The sequence below is a fragment of the Coregonus clupeaformis genome, chromosome 39 (genome assembly GCF_020615455.1).
Source record: "Coregonus clupeaformis isolate EN_2021a chromosome 39, ASM2061545v1, whole genome shotgun sequence".
In the NCBI taxonomy this organism is placed as follows: Eukaryota; Metazoa; Chordata; class Actinopteri; order Salmoniformes; family Salmonidae; genus Coregonus; species Coregonus clupeaformis.
Genome location: NC_059230.1, coordinates 15,884,152 through 15,901,603, shown reverse-complemented (window position 1 = coordinate 15,901,603; position 17,452 = coordinate 15,884,152). Strand labels below are relative to the sequence as shown.

At 45.2% G+C, this 17,452-nt stretch overlaps 1 protein-coding gene across 3 annotated transcripts in view; it reads left to right on the top strand.

The window, feature by feature from the left end:
- The window catches only part of LOC121554610 (coiled-coil domain-containing protein 149), a 31,963-nt gene that overhangs the window by 2,677 nt on the left and 11,834 nt on the right, over positions 1–17,452 (top strand). For all 3 annotated transcript variants that reach the window (XM_041868255.2, XM_041868254.2, XM_041868253.2), the window contains exons 2-4: positions 14,768–14,929; positions 15,196–15,234; positions 17,328–17,435. In XM_041868255.2, the coding sequence (XP_041724189.1) occupies positions 14,768–14,929; positions 15,196–15,234; positions 17,328–17,435 (309 nt within the window). The remainder of the gene's footprint in view (positions 1–14,767; positions 14,930–15,195; positions 15,235–17,327; positions 17,436–17,452) is intronic.

Here is a 17,452-nt window from a genome sequence, read left to right as displayed (position 1 = left end):
GACCTGCAAAAATGTGAGCTTTGCTCTTGGAGAGTCTAATCTTGATAGCCTATATTTTCCATCAAGCTTCATATGCCTTTAAATCTTGCCTCCTTCAATAGATCTTTGTTTTGGTGCTTTAAAAAAAATAGTTCATATAGTGCAATGTTTGTTTGTGTGAAACTGCAGAGCAGATGCCCCAAATTGTAGCTCATTAATTGGTACAAATTCCAGAAAGCGCCACAAGACAACATAGGCTACAGTAGGGAAGGGAAGGCTATAATGATACAAGGACTTTCATTTGTTGTCTGGTTATAACAATTACTATATATTAATGGACAAAGCCATCGATCACGTGACGCTATTCCTTCCTATGTGAAGACTCAATAGAGTGGTGAGGAGGAGGAGTCTACTGTGTCCGGAAGCGACTTCACCATTCATTTTCTGTATGCAGGGTTCACTCAAACATAATTTTAAACTTTTGTTTTAATATCGACAGTTACAGCTGATGTCGGTGTAAAAAAGGCCAGACCCGTCAATCAGCAATCATTCCACCCAATCACGGCAATTGGACGCATTCCATGGCTCCGACCCGCACACCTCAAATCAGAGCATGTTTACCTGCCGTCTCGAGAAGATGCAAGTTGTGTAGTGAAGGACTCTGCTGTTTTCTTTCTTAAAGTGTTGTGCATCTATCGAACATAACCACAATTCAATAAAATAACTTATATAAAGAACTTTAATGGAATCAGCTGTGTCTGTGTGTGCATGTGGTGGTGACCAAGTGTTCAGTATGGACCTCAACATTGTGTTCTGGCCGGACAGCACTATAGTGGGCAGAACCAAAACTAATCAGCATTAAGTATATAGCGGGTTAGGGCATATCCAGCCAACCGCTTAGACGAGCTCTAGCTAACTGTTTTTTACAGTCGATTGTATATAAATTCGCTCTCCTTTAATGTCATCTGATTTATTCGTTTCAGTCTCTGAATTATTTAATAAAACTTTTCACTTCCAGCTCCTGATATTAGGGCATAAAAATGTATCCTAAATTAGCCTACTGCGCATGGGCGCACTAGGCCCAAGCTCGTTTTCCTGAGCTAAACTGGCTGGGTAGCTAAACTATGCTAGTTTCCATCCTCATTGCCAAACTTCATAAGTAATGCACCCTCAACTTCAAAACTGCTAGTTATACAATCATGTAACTAAGAAAAATCTGACTTTATTAATATGAGTAATCCAGGAATGTCACAAGTTAATTGACACGAGAACCCTCGAGCTGCTATTTTCTCGAGTTGTCTGCGGAGCTCCTCCTCAACACTCTATTCATAGGTTGCACCTCCGTCACTCGGTCGTGTCATGCCATTGTTATGAACGTTCTCAAGGTGCCCAAAAGTGGTGATAAACCCAGTCGTTCTGGACAGATGTTAACTACTGTTTCATCTAAATTACACTATAGTGCCTGGAAATACGATGACATTGCTTAAGTAGTCAAACATTTAGTAGGAAACAACTTTGCCAGCATTATCATGTCGTCAAATTTACTCACCATGTACGCCGGTTGACCGCTGATGAGACGGGGGAGAGGGGTGGGCCTGGAAACAGGAGACAAAGAGCTGTGAGACATGGGTTTGATTCTAGACACATGAAAAGTGGGATGTATACGGAGGGTACGGGGCAACAGAAGACGAACAGCAGAGGGGCTAATGATCTTGGAGATGGGGAACGAGCCAATCAACCGGTGGGAAAGTTTGCGGGACTCCACCCAGAGGGGCTGATCTCGGGTGGACAGCCATACCTTCTGCACGAGACGAGACCAGGGAGCCGGGGTCTGGTGGCTGTCCGCTTGTCGTCGATACCTGGAGGTGGTCTTGAGAAGAGCCGACCGGGCTCTCCTCCAGGTACAACGACAGTGGTGGACAAACATCTGGGCCGAGGGTGTGCCGACCTCTTCCTCTTGCTCCGGGAACAGGCAGAGGTTGGAGGAGATCAGCCGGAGCTTGCCGAGAAGTCTTGTTCTGCGCACAGATCGTGCCGGTGGCGGCGAACGCGGAGACGTCAGGAACCATGGTAGGCCACCAAAAGCGTTGTCGCACAAAGGCAGGGTCCGACAGGAGCCCGGGTGGCAGGCAAGCCTGGAGCAGTGGGCCCACTCCAGGACCGCGGAGTGGACAGCGTCAGGAACAAACATCCGGTTATCTGGGCCCCCCCCCCCCGGGGTTCGGCTGGGAACGCTGCGCCTCCCGGACCTGCTTCCCTATTCCCCAACTGAGTGCCGTCGCCAAGCATGAGGTGGGAAGGATGGTCTCGGATTCCAGGGGTTTAGCCACGGGGCTATAGTGGCGTGACAGCACATCTGGCTTGACATTCTTGGATCCCGGGCGGTATGAGCGGGAGAAGTTGAACCGGGTGAAAAGTGATGTGTATTTTTAATGGATTATCAGATGAAATTGAGTTAATCATGAACATATAGTTAACATTCTTTGTGGCTAACTGAATTGGGCCGTTTTGTTTTTGTCTCTCTCTTCAAACACAGTGAAGGGAGCGGCACCAGGGTTGAATAGAGTTTGGGCTAGACCTTTGTCTCCTTGGTATCTTCTTGATTGATTACAGCTTGAGGGGGTGAGGTTTGTGTGATTTAGGGCCTGTCATGTTTAAGCTAAACATGAGTGTGTGTGCAAGACAGGGGAGCGGGTGATTGGTTGGAGTAATAGTTCAGCCGTCCTCAGGGACAAAGGAAGTGGGCGGAGCAATAAAAGAGCGGGAAAACTGAAGAGGACTATATAAGATGGAGGGAGACCTTAAGAATGGGTGCCCCTCTGCAGACGGGTATCGGCTTTGTTGAAAACTTTAATAAAGTCATTTCTTGATGCAACAAAAACTCTGTAAGACCTTATTTGTAATAAAGTATGGTGGTTATTTTCCACAACAAAAGCAGGGCCCAACTCGCTTGCCTGGAATTGAGATGCTTGGCGGTGCGTAGATATTCCAAGTTCTTGTGGTCTGTCCACACAATGAACGGATGTTCCGCCCCCTCCAGCCAGTGCCTCCACTCCTCCAACGGCATCTTCACCGCGAGAAGCTCACGATTACCCACATCATAATTCCTCTCCGTAGTGTTGAGGCGATGGGAGAAGAAGGCGCAGGGATGTAACTTGAGGTCCAGGGCCGAATGTTGGGACAGGACCGCCCCCACTCCGAAATCCGAAGCATCGGCCTCCACCATGAACTGGCGGTACGGATCAGGATGAACCAAGATGGGCGCAGTGGTGAAACAGTGTTTGAGGTCCCAGAATGCCCGTTCAGCAGCTGGGGACCATGTGCCAGGTTGCTGTAACCCCGGATAAAATGGCAATAAAAGTTGGCGAATCCCAGGAAACGTTGCAGCTGCACTCTGGACGTAGGCTGGGGCCAATCCACCACCGCTCTCACCTTCCCGGGATCCATCTGTACACTCCCTGCAGCGATGATGTAGCCCAGGAAGGGGATGGTGGAATTCGCATTTCTCCGCTTTAACAAAAAGCTGGTTCTCCAGGAGGCGTTGTAGGACCTGTCGGACGTGGAGCACGTGTTCTTTGGTGGAGCAGGAGAAAACGAGGATGTCGTCGAGGTAGACTAAGACGAACCGGTTCAACATGTTGCGGAGAACATCATTAACCAGGGCCTGGAACACAGCTGGAGCATTGGTAAGGCCAAATGGCATGACCAGATACTCATAGTGACCGCAGGCCGTGTTGAAGGCAGTCTTCCATTCATCCCCCTCCCATATCTGCTACAGGTGGTAGGCGTTCCGTAGATCCAGCTTGGAGAACACGTTGGCCCCCTGGAGCGGCTCGAAGGCCGAGGAGATGAGTGGTAGCAGGTAGCGGTTCTTCACCGTGATGTCGTTGAGGCCCCGGTAGTCGATGCACGGGCGCAGGGTTTTGTCCTTCTTCTCCACAAAGAAGAACCCTGCGCCAGTGGAGGAGGCAGAAGGATGGATGAACCCGGCAGCTAGGGAGTCCTCAATGTAGGTCTCCTTAGCCTTTGTCTCCAGACACGACAGTGAGTACAGACGTCCCCGCGGCAGAGTGGTGCCTGGGAGAAGGTCTATTCCACAGTCGTAGGGGCGGTGCAGCGGAATCGAAGTGGCCCGGGCCTTACTGAACACCTCCCGGAGGTCCTGGTACTCCACGGGAATGGTGGAGAGGTCCGAGGCAACTTCAGAGCCCCCAGGAAGACGTCCCGGGGCAGACTGCGCTGACTTCAGGCAATGAGCGTGGCAGAACGGGCTCCAGCCCATGATGGCACCAGTAGACCAGTCAATAAAGGGGTTGTGTCGCTGGAGACAAGAGAAACCCAATACCACGGGAACCTGAGGAGACTTAATTAGCAGGAATTGGATTGTCTCGCTGTGGTTCCCTGATACTCATAGGTTGATGGGGGTGGTATTGTGGGTGACCCGGCCTATAGAGCGCCCGTCCAGCACTCTAACGTCAATGGGAATGGAGAGGGGCTGAGTGGGGATGCCCAGCTCGGACGCCAGGGTAGCATCCATAAAGCTCTCATCGGCACCAGAGTCAATGAGTACCCGGAGAAATTTCGACTGGGCATCCATGAAAGGGGGTGCAAGTAAGGGAAGAGGAAAAGTTCACCGTATGGCCCACCAGAGTCCTCGCTCCTACCGGTGAACCTGGTTTTTAGTGGACACAAAATTACCAGTAGTCCCACAATACAGGCAACTCTTCGTGTGAAGCCTGTATTGCAGTTCGGCTGGAGACAGCCTACCTCTGCCTAGTTGCATCGGCTCGGGATGAGGTGAATCTGCAGACTTCTGAGTTTTTCAGGGGAACTCGGGTAGCCTTGGGTTCTCTCGGCAACGGAGCCATCAGGGACTTCCGGGATGCCTCTGATCCCATCGATCCGAATGGTCAAGGTGATGAGCGAGTCAATATCCGTCGGTAGTTCCCGGGCTGCAAGCTCGTCCTTTACTTCCTCCGATACTCCGTGCAGGAACGTGTCGAACAACTGTTGTTCCCACACTCCCGTAGCCCAGGCGAGAGCCCTCCCGGACATCAGCGTGATGAGGTACGCTATCTTAGAGCGGTCCGAGGGGAAGGATGTGGGCTGCAGCTCGATGATGAGCGAACACTGAGCGAGAAATGCCCGACAGGTTCCCCACTCTCCAGCGACGCGTTCCGGGGGAGGTAAGTGGGGTTCTCGGGAAACCGGGGTGGCCGGGGAGGTCGCTCTGCTAACAGCTGGGTTACTGAGGGGCTGGGAGGTTACCGTCGTGGTAGGCTGCCTAAAAGACAACCCGCAGAATTGCTCCAGCAATGTGTTAAACGCTCGGTCATGGCGTTCGGCCAAGGTCTGGAACCCTTCCATGAGACCACGAAGCAACTCCTCGTTGCTTCCAATGGTGGCTCCTTGGGAGGAGATGGCGTTGCGGAGCTGGTCCGAGTCTGATTGGTCAGTCATGGCCAGTTCGTACTATCACGTGTCGGGAGAAGACCCAGATGCAGACAGTGTCGAAGTAACAAAAGTTTATTACAAAAACAGGGGGCAGGCAAACGACAGGTCAAGGGCAGGCAGAGGTCAGTAATCCAGATCACAGTCCAAAAGGTACAGAACGGCAGGCAGTCTCAGGGTCAGGGCAGGCAGAGGGCAATAATCCAGGGTGGTGTGACAAGGTACAGAATGTCAGGCAGGCTCAGGGTCAGGGCAGGCAGAATGGTCAAAACCGGGATAACTAGAAAACAAGAACTTGAGAAAGACAGGAGCAAGGGGAAAAACGCTGGTAGGCTTGACGAAACAAAACGGACTGGCAACAGACAGAGAACACAGGTATAAATACACTGGGGATAATGGGGAAGATGGGTGACACCTGGAGGGAGGTGGAGATGATCACAAAGTCCAGTGAAACAGATCAGGGTGTGACACTTGGCAATGTTTTCATGAATAGCCCATTTTTTACTAAAGTTAGTCAAAAATAGCTAGCAATGCGAACGTTAGCTAGCTAAAATCCGGTGCCCTCAATCTTAGCTAGCTAGCTAACGTTATACTGCATCTAAAGTCAATCTGGCAACATCAAAATGATGACAAAAGGTTTTCCTACTAATTATTTGCCTCCTTCTGAATGTCATTGTATTTCCAAGCCACTATAATGCACTTTTGATGCAATCTTCATCAGCGCTCATTGACATTGCATTGAGTAGAATGCTCAGTCGGGCATCAGTCCTTAACGAACGTTCAAAACAACATTGTGAAGAAACATGCAACCCATGAATAGACGGGTTGGTTGTTTAGCAACAAAAATTATGCATGCGCACCATGGGGCAAAACAGATGAGGTTGGCTTAGAATGTTGACAACATGTAAGCTATATTTAGTCTCCAATGTTTATTGAAAACATAAATACATTTGCACAATGACCACTTAATTGTCTCTCAAATACATAGTTACAGCTGTTGGTTAGCTAGCTAGCGAATTTGAGCCATATTAGCATTGACATGAAATCAGTCAAAACACCTCAAAACAAGACATGGTATCAATAACAAGCTGAAACAAGCCATTTAAGATTCCCCAATCTGGCCATCCAGAATCACAACAACAGGCACAAAGTAAAAATTGGCTATATCGTAAAAATTAATGGAAACAACAATTTGCTTTTTGGTCTTCATTTAAGGTTGGGGTTAGGCATAAGGTTAGCAGTGTTGTTAAGGTTAGGTTTAAAATCAAATTTTAAGAAGATAAATTGTAAAAATAGGCAGGGTTTATGACTTTGTGGCTGTGGTAACTAGTGACGACCAGGTACAACTCAGATTATAGTGTTTTTTTTCTTCTCAAAGTTGCCAGGATGTCACGTGTCCTATTTATATCAGTACCCTCATAACAACCTAATTATTACTAAACTTCTATTCGATTAAATAAGCCACACGTAGCAAATAATCCCCAAAAAAATCAGTAAACCAAATTCGACACTCTCATTGACCTCTACAAAAACTCCTCGCTTGTTGAGCGGAAAAAAATTTAAACACCACCTGCTGGAGAAGACAGATTTTGGGCCCAGTTATCCCTCTCGCTTTGCTTGCCTCTTCCTCTCTGGCAACTCCAGGAAGTGACATTGCAGGCTAGCTCAGTGCTGCCCCCTCTCATTGAGTAAGAGCCAATTATGCTTGATCGGAAAATGTGGTCGGAGGCTCCGTATGGAGGGTGTGTCGCAATTGCGGAGCCACCGGAGGCATGCAGAGGCCAAATTGAGCTCCGTACCGCATCGCTGTGCGCCTCCCAAATGTTGTAACAATGCGGAGAGCTCCGCATTGACATGATTGGTTGACAGTAGGTTGGGGCGGGAGGTCCTGTATAAACACAAACTCACTTCCTTGACAATTTCCTTCACAATAGCTCTGCTCAACAGTTCTGCGCTGCGCCGCAAAGCACAAGAAGTATGAATGTCCGTATGAATGTCCTGACTTCTGCACAGGCTGTATCACTGTAAATGCTGCATGGCCAATGCAGTCGTTGGATTGACCATGCAGCGCCTTTAACTCAAGTTGAAGGCCGACCAGGGTACTGCAGGCTGCCATTAGCAACCACATTTTTTTATTTTATTTTATGTCACCTTTATTTAACCTTTATTTAACCATGTAAGCCAGTTGAGAACAAGTTCTCATTTACAACTGCGACCTGGCCAAGATAAAGCAAAGCAGTGCGATTAAAAACAACAACACAGAGTTACATATGGGGTAAACAAAACCTAAAGTCAAAAATACAACAGAAAATATATATACAGTGTGTTCAAATGTAGTAAGTTATGGAGGTAAGGTAATAAATAGGCCATAGTGCAAAATAGTTACAATTTCGTATAATACTGGAATGATAGATGTGCAGAAGATGATGTGCAAATAGAGATACTGGGGTGCAAATTAGCAAAATAAATAACAATATGGGGATGAGGTAGTTGGGTGGGCTAATTTCAGAAAGGCTGTGTACAGGTGCAATGATCGGTAAGCTGCTCTGACAACTGACGCTTAAAGTTAGTGATGGAGATAACTACTTCTGTGTGCGATTAAAAAAATATATATATCGGTTCAAGGATATACATCTGGTGTATTAGAAGCAATTATATTTTATTTTACACAGATTGACCACGACGATTGCTATTTTTCCAATTACTAAAATGGGGATCCTGTTTTCTGCAAACAATGCCTGCAGTACCGCAGTCGGACTTGAATTTCCTTGGCTTCAAAGATAGGGTGCAGTCGTTCTCCCCGGGTTAGAATTAGAAAATGGCTCGATTTAATAATAATAATCTATAACCTTTAATCTTCCTACCCTTCCCCAACTAATTGTGTTGGGCTTCAGAATCAACACACACTCAATGTATGCACAAAAAGTGTACCAATCACACAGTCATCCCTCAAACTTGGGGAACTTAGTGCTTGGTCAGAAGATATTGCAGGCTTGGACCACACCAGGTGTGATGGCTGAGGGAACACAGTTAGTCCATTCATTGAGAAGGCTGTGTCTTGTCCTTACTACGGATATTACACTTGGCTACTACTGGTTTTCACTTCTATATCCTGTGCATAACTGAGTATGCCCGTTATCATGACTTCCTGTATGTGTGGGGAAGTTTGCACATTAATAGTCCACACAGTGTTTCTTATCTTCTCTCTTTACACACTGCATACTGTGCATAGCCAACTGTTTATTCTTTCATCAGTGCTGAACTGGCTGAGCTAGCAGCCACACTGGTGATAAGTCAAGTTACAGGTGATTTACCTGTTACTGTTAGCTGACGAGTGTTACAGTATATGAGATGTATTTTAGTCGATAATTGGGCTCATTTCTTGAACTTGTTTTTTCTGTACCAATTCATGACCTTAGAACCTTATAGTCCCATCTGACATTTTGGTTAAAAAATAATTATTCACATAGAGTTGCTCTTTTAGGTGGTCCTTTACATGTGAGATATGTACATTTACGATGAAAAACATTGAATCAGAAAGTTCTATCCGCGCAAACACCTTTTTACTTGGTGCTATAAGGTTCTATCTGCAATCACACTGCTGGATTGTCAATAAAACACACAGTGCATTCAGAAAGTATTCAGACCCCTTGACTTTTTCCCACATCTTGTTACGTTACAGCAATATCCTAAAATGGATTACATTTATTTATTTCTTCATCAATCTACAACACACTACCCCATAACGGCAAAGCGAGAACAGGTTGTTAGAAATTTTAGCAAATGTATTAATTTTTTTTTACAAAAAATACCTTATTTACATAAGTATTCAGACCCTTTGCTATGAGACATGAAATTGAGCTCAGGTGCATCCTGTTTCCATTGATCATCCTTGAGCTGTCTCTACAACATGATTGGAGTACACCTGTGGTAAATTCAATTGATTTGACATGATTTGGAAAGGCACACACCTGTCTATATGAGGTCCCATGGTTGACAGTGCATGTCAGAGCAAAAACCAAGCCATGAGGTCGAATGAATTGTCCGTAGAGCTCCGAGACAGGATTGTGTCGAGGCACAGATCGGGGGGAAGGGTACCAAAAAATGTCTGCAGCATTGAAGGTCCCCAAGAACACAATGGCCTCCATCATTCTTAAATGGAAGAAGTTTGGAACCACCAAGACTCTACCTAGAGCTGGCTGCCCTGCCAAACTGAGCAATCGGGGGAGAAGGGCCTTGGTCAGGGAGGTGACCAAGAACCCAATGGTCACTCTGACAGAGCTCTAGAGTTCCTCTGTGGAGATGGGAGAACCTTCCAGAAGGACAACCATCTCTGTAGCACTCCACCAATCAGGCCTTTATGGTAGAGTGGCCACACGGAAGCCACTCCTCAATAAAAGGCACATGACAGCCCGCTTGGAGTTTGCCAAAAGGCACCTAAAGGACTCTCAGACCATGAGAAACAAGATTCTCTGGTCTGATGAAACCAAGATTGAACTCTTTGGCCTGAATGCCAAGCGTCACGTCTGGAGGAAACCTGGCACCATCCCTACGGTGAAGCATGGTGGTGGCGGCATCATGCTGTGAGGACGTTTTTCAGCGGCAGGGACTGTGAGACTAGTCAGGATTGAGGGAAAGATGAACGGAGCAAAGTACAGAGATCCTTGATGAAAACCTGCTCCAGAGTACTCAGGACCTCCTGATTCCTGCTTATAAGCAAAAACTAAAGCAGGAAGCACCAGTGACTCGGTTAATAAAAAAGTGGTCAGATGACGCAGATGCTAAACTACAGGACTGTTTTGCTAGCACAGACTGGAACATGTTCCGGGATTCTTCAGATAGCATTGAGGAGTACACCACATCAGTCACTGGCTTCATCAATAAGTACATCGATGACGTCGTCCCCACAGTGACCGTAGGTACATACCCCAACCAGAAGCCAGGGTAGAGCTGGCGCTTTCAAGGAGCGGGACTCTAACCTGGACGCTTATAAGAAATCCCGCTATGCCCTCAGACGAACCATCAAACAGGCAAAGAGTCAATACAGGACTAAGATTGAATCGTACTACACCGGCTCTGACGCTCGTCGGATGTGGCAGGGCTTGAAAACTATTACAGACTACAAAGGGAAGCACAGCCGCGAGCTGCCCAGTGACACAAGCCTACCAGACGAGCTAAACCACTTCTATGCTCGAATCGAGGCAAGCAACACTGAAGCATGCATGAGAGAACTAGCTGTTCCAGATGACTATGTGATCACGCTCTCCGTAGCCAATGTGAGTAAGACATTTAAGCAGGTCAACATTCACAAGGCCGCAGGGCCAGACGGATTATCAGGACGTGTACTCCGAGCATGTGCTGACCAACTGGCAAGTGTCTTCACTGACATTTTCAACATGTCCCTGACTGAGTCTGTAATACCAACATGTAGCTCAGCTGGTAGAGCATGGCGCTTGTAACGTCAAGGTAGTGGGTTCGATCCCCGGGACCACCCATACACAAAAATGTATGCACGCACGACTGTAAGTCGCTTTGGATAAAAGCGTCTGCTAAATGGCATATTATTTATATTATGTTTCAAGCAGACCACCATAGCCCCCATGCCCAAGGACACTAAGATAACCTGCCTAAATGACTACCGACCCGTAGCCATGAAGTGCTTTGAAAGGCTGGTCATGGCTCACATCAACACCATTATCCCAGAAACCCTAGACCCACTCAAATTTGCATACCGCCCCAACAGATCCACAGATGATGCAATCTCTATTGCACTCCACACTGCCCTTTCCCATCTGGACAAGAGGAACACCCATGTGAGAATGCTATTCATTGACTACAGCTCAGCATTCAACACCATAGTGCCCTCAAAGCTCATCACTAAGCTAAGGATCCTGGGACTAAACCCCTCCCTCTGCAACTGGATCCTGGACTTCCTGACGGGCCGCCCCCAGGTGGTAAGGGTAGGTAACAACACATCTGCCACGCTGATCCTCAACACGGTGGCCCCTCAGGGATGCGTGCTCAGTCCCCTCCTGTACTCCCTGTTCACCCATGACTGCATGGCCAGGCACGACTCCAATACCATCATTAAGTTTGCCGACGACACAACAGTGGTAGGCCTGATCACCGACAACGATGAGACAGCCTATAGGGAGGTCAGAGACCTGGCCGTGTGGTGCCAGGATAACAACCTCTCCCTCAACATGACCAAGACAAAGGAGATGATTGTGTACTACAGGGGAAAAAAAAGAGGACTGAGCACGCCCCCATTCTCATCGACGGGGCTGTAGTGGAACAGGTTGAGAGCTTCAAGTTCCTTGGAGTCCACATCACCAACAAACTATCATGGTCCAAACACACCAAGACAGTCGTGAAGAGGGCACGACAAAGCCTATTCCCCCTCAGGAGACTGAAAAGATTTGGCATGGGTCCTCAGATCCTCAAAAAGTTCTACAGCTGCACCATTGAGAGCATCCTGACTGGATGCATCACTGCCTGGTATGGCAACTGCTCGGCCTCCGACCGCAAGGCACTACAGAGGGTAGTGCGTACGGCCCAGTACATCACTGGGGCCAAGCTTCCTGCCATCCAGGACCTCTATACCAGGCGGTGTCAGAGGAAGGCCCTCAAAATTGTCAAAGACTCCAGCCACCCTAGTCATAGACTGTTCTCTCTGCTACCGCATGGCAAGCGGTACCGGACCGCCAAGTCTAGGTCCAAAAGGCTTCTCTACAGCTTCTACCCCCAAGCCATAAGACTCCTGAACAGCTAATCATGGCTACCCAGACTATTTGCACTGCCCCCCCCCCCCCACCCCATTTTTTTACGCTGCTGCTACTCTGTTAATTATTTATGCATAGTCACTTTAACTCTACCCACATGTACATACTACTTCAACTATCTCAACTAGCCGGTGCCCCCACACATTGACTCTGCACCGGTACCCCCCTGTATATAGCCTCCCTACTGTTATTTTCTTTTACTTCTGCTCTTCTTTTCTCAACACTTTTTTGTTGTTATTGTTTTATTTAACTTTTTTATAAAAAAATTAATGCGTTGTTGTTTAAGGGCTGTAAGTAAGCATTTCACGGTAATGTCTACACCTGTTATATTCGTCGCATGTGCCAAATAAAATTTGATTTGATTTGACCTCAGACTGGGGCGAAGGTTTATCTTCCAACAGGACAACGACCCTAAGCACACAGCCAAGACAACGCAGGAGTGGCTTTGGGACAAGTCTCTGAATGTCCTTGAGTGGCCCAGCCAGAGCTCGGACTTTAACCCGATCTAACATCTCTGGAGAGACCTGAAAATAGCTGTGCAGCGACGCTCCCCATCCATCCTGACAGAGTTTGAGAGGATCTGCAGAGAAGAATGGGAGAAACTTCCCAAATACAGGTGTGCCAAGCTTGTAGCGTTATACCCAAGAAGACTCGAGGCTGTAATCGCTGCCAAAGGTGCTTCAACAAAGTACTGAGTAAAGGGTCTGAATACTTATGTAAATTAGATTTCAAATATATTTTTTAAATATAAATTAGCAAAGAATTTTATAAACCTGTTTTTGCTTTGTCATTATGGGGTATTGTGTGTAGATTGATGAGAAAAAATAAATAATTTCATCCATTCTAGAATAAGGCAGTAACGTAACAAAATGTGAAAAAAGTCAAGGGGTTCTGAATACTTTCCGAATGCACTGTACTTGTATGTAAGGTGATATACTTATTGAGTCATGAAAGAGGAAGACATCACAAAACAGTTCTGAGATTTGGGACTTGAAAAATACTCTATCTCAAAACTATGCATTTTGCAGATAGAACCTTATAGTCTCAAGTCCTTGATTATTAATATCATAGGTTCTGGTCCTCCTTTTGAAATTATATAAACAAAATTAAATCACTTTTTCAGAGGAATAAGCTCTTTATGGTAACCCCCCCAATACAGGTGCATTAGAGCATGTTTAAGGCCCTTAGAAGAGGCATTGCTGTTTTTGTCTTGTCCTATTTCAATACGAAAACCTCCATGGAAGAGGTATTTCACAGAAATTACAAACTTACCACATTTTATTACCAAGTTTACTGACTTTGGGTGTCAGAGACCAGAAAAATATATCAGTTTACTCATTCAGAGCTAAACTTTAGCAATGTTGCTAGTTATCCATAGGATAAGGTGTATTTATCATTTTAGGGAAATATCGCTTTAACAAATGTGTGATGAACATGAATTTGATGATGTGATTAGAAAGAAGGAAGGGTATTGTCTTTATTTAATCATTAAATGTCTGGTGTTTTCTATTGAAATAAGGTTAACTTTCTGGGCCAGATAGAACGTTATGGCTGAATCCTAAATGACATTTCAGAGGCATACGGTTCGGTCTGCGATTGCACCCCCATAAAAAAAATGGATTTACGAATGTCTTAGGATTTTGATGCTCTGCACTTTGTGTACCTTTTTAAGGTTAGAACCTTGATGGGTTATGAAAGAAGAATTCACTACAAAACAGTTCTGAGATCTGGGATGTGAAAACTTTAATACTGAATATCTCAGAACTATGCTTTGCGCAGATAGAACATTATAGTCCCAAGGTCTCGAATTGTCAGTATAATGTGTATGCAAAAAATTGTGGTTTTCACCAAATCTTAAAAACTGCTACTTGGTCTTACATCAGAAGTATTTAATTCAGTTGTCTGCTGCAGACGGAATCTATGGGATACACAACTATAAAAGGTGAATTGCAATTCACTGGGAATTTCACTAAAAGATGTTGAAGCTAGTTGTCACAAGTACAGGTCCATAGAGTCATACAGGAAACGTATTAATTTCAACACATCAAACACGTAAGCCACTCTTCTGGGTAGCTCTTAACTCAACAAACTGTTCTTATGGAAATAAAAGCACATCGAATGTAAATTACATCCACCCAGATATCTGATAGACTGTATTGTATTTGCCTAACTTCAACTTTAAACTTTTTCTACCAAAGCACTTTGGCCATGTCCTGATGTTGAGATTAATTGGAAAGTAGTACCATGGTTATAACTGCTGAACTATTTACAGTTTCCTAATTTCCTTTTCCTGTTAAATAACTTAATGAAAGGGTCGTGATAGTTTTTCACCATATTCTTTTCACCTTTCAAAGCTTTGAATCAAATGAGATGAAAGCTATTCAACACTATTGGCGCAAAGCCCACACTTTCTGAAATACAAACCTATCCTTACACTTTTTATCACAACAGGAACAATAGTTTTTTCCTTTGACATCTGAACATGTAACTTAAGCATTCACAATAGGAACCAGTGTTACGTCCCATTCCGTACCCTCCCCTATATTGTTTCTTAGTTCCTGGTGTGTAAGCGTAAGCTGGACAGCAAGAAGGAGGCCCTTCTGATCCTGTCCAAAGAGCTGGACACCTGTCAACAGGAGAGAGACCAGTACAAGCTGATGGCCAACCAGCTGCGAGAACACCACCAGGGACTCAAGAAGAAGTACAGGGAGCTCATTGTGAGTCTGTCTATAGGATTTATGTTCAATGTTTAGAACTCTTCTTTATCTGTAATGATTTGTCTTAAAGTGATAGTCCGGCCAAATGACTACTTTGACTTTTTTTTATGGTTTCTAAAATGTGGTTTATGGACCTGGAAAATCAATGACCCATGAATGTTTGTTAAATTTGATAGAGCTTAGCATTAGTATTTTGAGTGCAAAACAATGGGACCACTGTTCATGGTCTAAATCACCTTATAGTAAAATGTTTGTATTTCTTTCAGGATGGAGATCCTTCTTTACCACCTGAAAAACGCAACCAGGTAAGTTGAGCTGTCTCTAATGCCCATGCTATATCCCTCAAACTATAGCATATGTTATATACACTAACAGTCAAAAGTTTGGACACAGCTACTCATTCAAGGGTTTTTCTTTATTATTACTATTTCTTACATTGTAGAATAATAGTGAAGACATCAAAACTATGAAATAACACATGGAATCATGTAGTAACCCAAAAAGTGTTAAACAAATCAAAATATATTTTCTATTTGAGATTCTTCAAATAGCCACCCTTTGCCTTGATGACAGCTTTGCACACTCTTGACATTCTCTCAACCAGCTTCATGAGGTAGTCACCTGGAATGCATTTCAATTAACAGGTGTGCCTTCTTAAATGTTAATTTGTGGAATTTATTTTCCTTCTTAATGCATTTGAGCCAATCAGTTGTGTTGTGACAAGGTAGGGGGGGTTTACAGAAGATAGCCCTATTTGGTAAAAGCATAAGTCCATATTATGGCAAGAATAGCTCAAATAAGCAAAGAGAAACAACAGTCCATCATTACTTTAAGACATAAAGGTCAGTCAATCCGGAAAGTTTCTTCAAGTGCAGTCACAAAAACCATCAGGCGCTATGATTAAACTGGCTCTCATGAGGACCGCCACAGGAAAGGAAGACCCAGAGTTACCTCTGCTGCAGAGGATGAGTTCATTAGAATTACCAGCCTCAGAAATTGCAGCCCAAATAAATGCTTCAGAGTTCAAGTAACACACATCTCAACATCAGCTGTTCAGAGGAGACTGTGTGAATCAGGCCTTCATGGTTGAATTGCTGCAAAGAAACCACTACTAAAGGACACCAATATGAAGAGACGTGCTTGGGCCAAGAAACACGAGCAATGGACATTAGACTGGTGGAAATCTGTCCTTTGGTCTGGATTCCAAATTTGAGATTTTTGGTTCCAACCAGCGTGGCTTTGTGAGACGCGGTGTGGGTGAACGGATGATCTCCGCATTTTGTATTTCCCACCGTAAAGCATGGAGGAGGAGGTGTTATGGTCAAGGGGTGCTTTGCTGGTGACACTGTCTGTGATTTATTTAGAATTCACACTGAACCAGCATGGCTACCACAGCATTATGCAGCAATACACCATCCCTTCTGGTTTGGGCTTAGTGGGACTATAATTTGTTTTTCAACAGGACAATGACCCAACACACCTCCAGGCTGTGTAAGGGCTATTTTACTAAGAAGGAGAGTGATGGAGTGCTGCATCAGATGACCTGGCCTCCACAATCCCCTGACCTCAATCCAATTGAGATGGTTTGGGATGAGTCGGACAGCAGAGTGAAGGAAAAGTAGCCAACAAGTGCTCAGCATATGTGGGAACTCCTTCAAGACTGTTGGAAAAGCATTCCAGGTGAAGCTGGTTGAGAGAATGCCAAGAGTGTGCAAAGCTGTGATCAAGGTAAAGGGTGGCTATTTGAAGAATCTCAAATATCAAATATATTTTGATTTGTTTAACACTTTCTTGGTTACTACATGATTCCATATGTGTTATTTCATAAAGTCTTCACTATTATTCTACAATGTAGAAAATAGTTTTTTTTTTTACTTTAAAAAAACTGGAATGAGTAGGTGTGTCCAAACTTTTGACTGGTACTGTATGTTATACTTTAATCACAATGTTTATATGATGGACAAAGCTTTATCTGACGCTTTCCCGGTTTGACTTGACTTGCTCCTGCTCTTTCACTTACTTTCCCTATCGTTCCATTCCTCGTCACTCTATCTAATCCCACCCTTAGCGGCGTTGGCAGAAAGTGGATGTTTCTGGTTTTCAGGGATACAATATATTTAACGTAACTTCCGTTTCCCCTGAAAAACGGAAGTAGTGACTCCGCTCAGGCATTTTTCTACGCCTGCTACATTAGGTTAATCAAACCCTATTTCCCCCTCTCTCTCTAAACTGCACATTGGGCGCTGCACTGTGGCTGCCCTCTGCTCCAGCCTCTCCAACCTTGTGTGTGTGTGTGTGTGTGTGTGTGTGTGTGTGTCTGAGGGGTTGGGTACAGCAGAAGATATTTATGTCTCGTATGGATTAATAAAAGCATTCGATCTCTCTGACCTCTCCCCAGGTGAACTTGGCTCAGCTGTTGAGAAATGCAAGGGAGCGAGGGAAACAGCTAGCCGAGGAGCTGAAGGAGCTGAATCAGAGACTGGTAGAGGCCCAGGGGGATAACAAGGTAGGGCATCAAACATA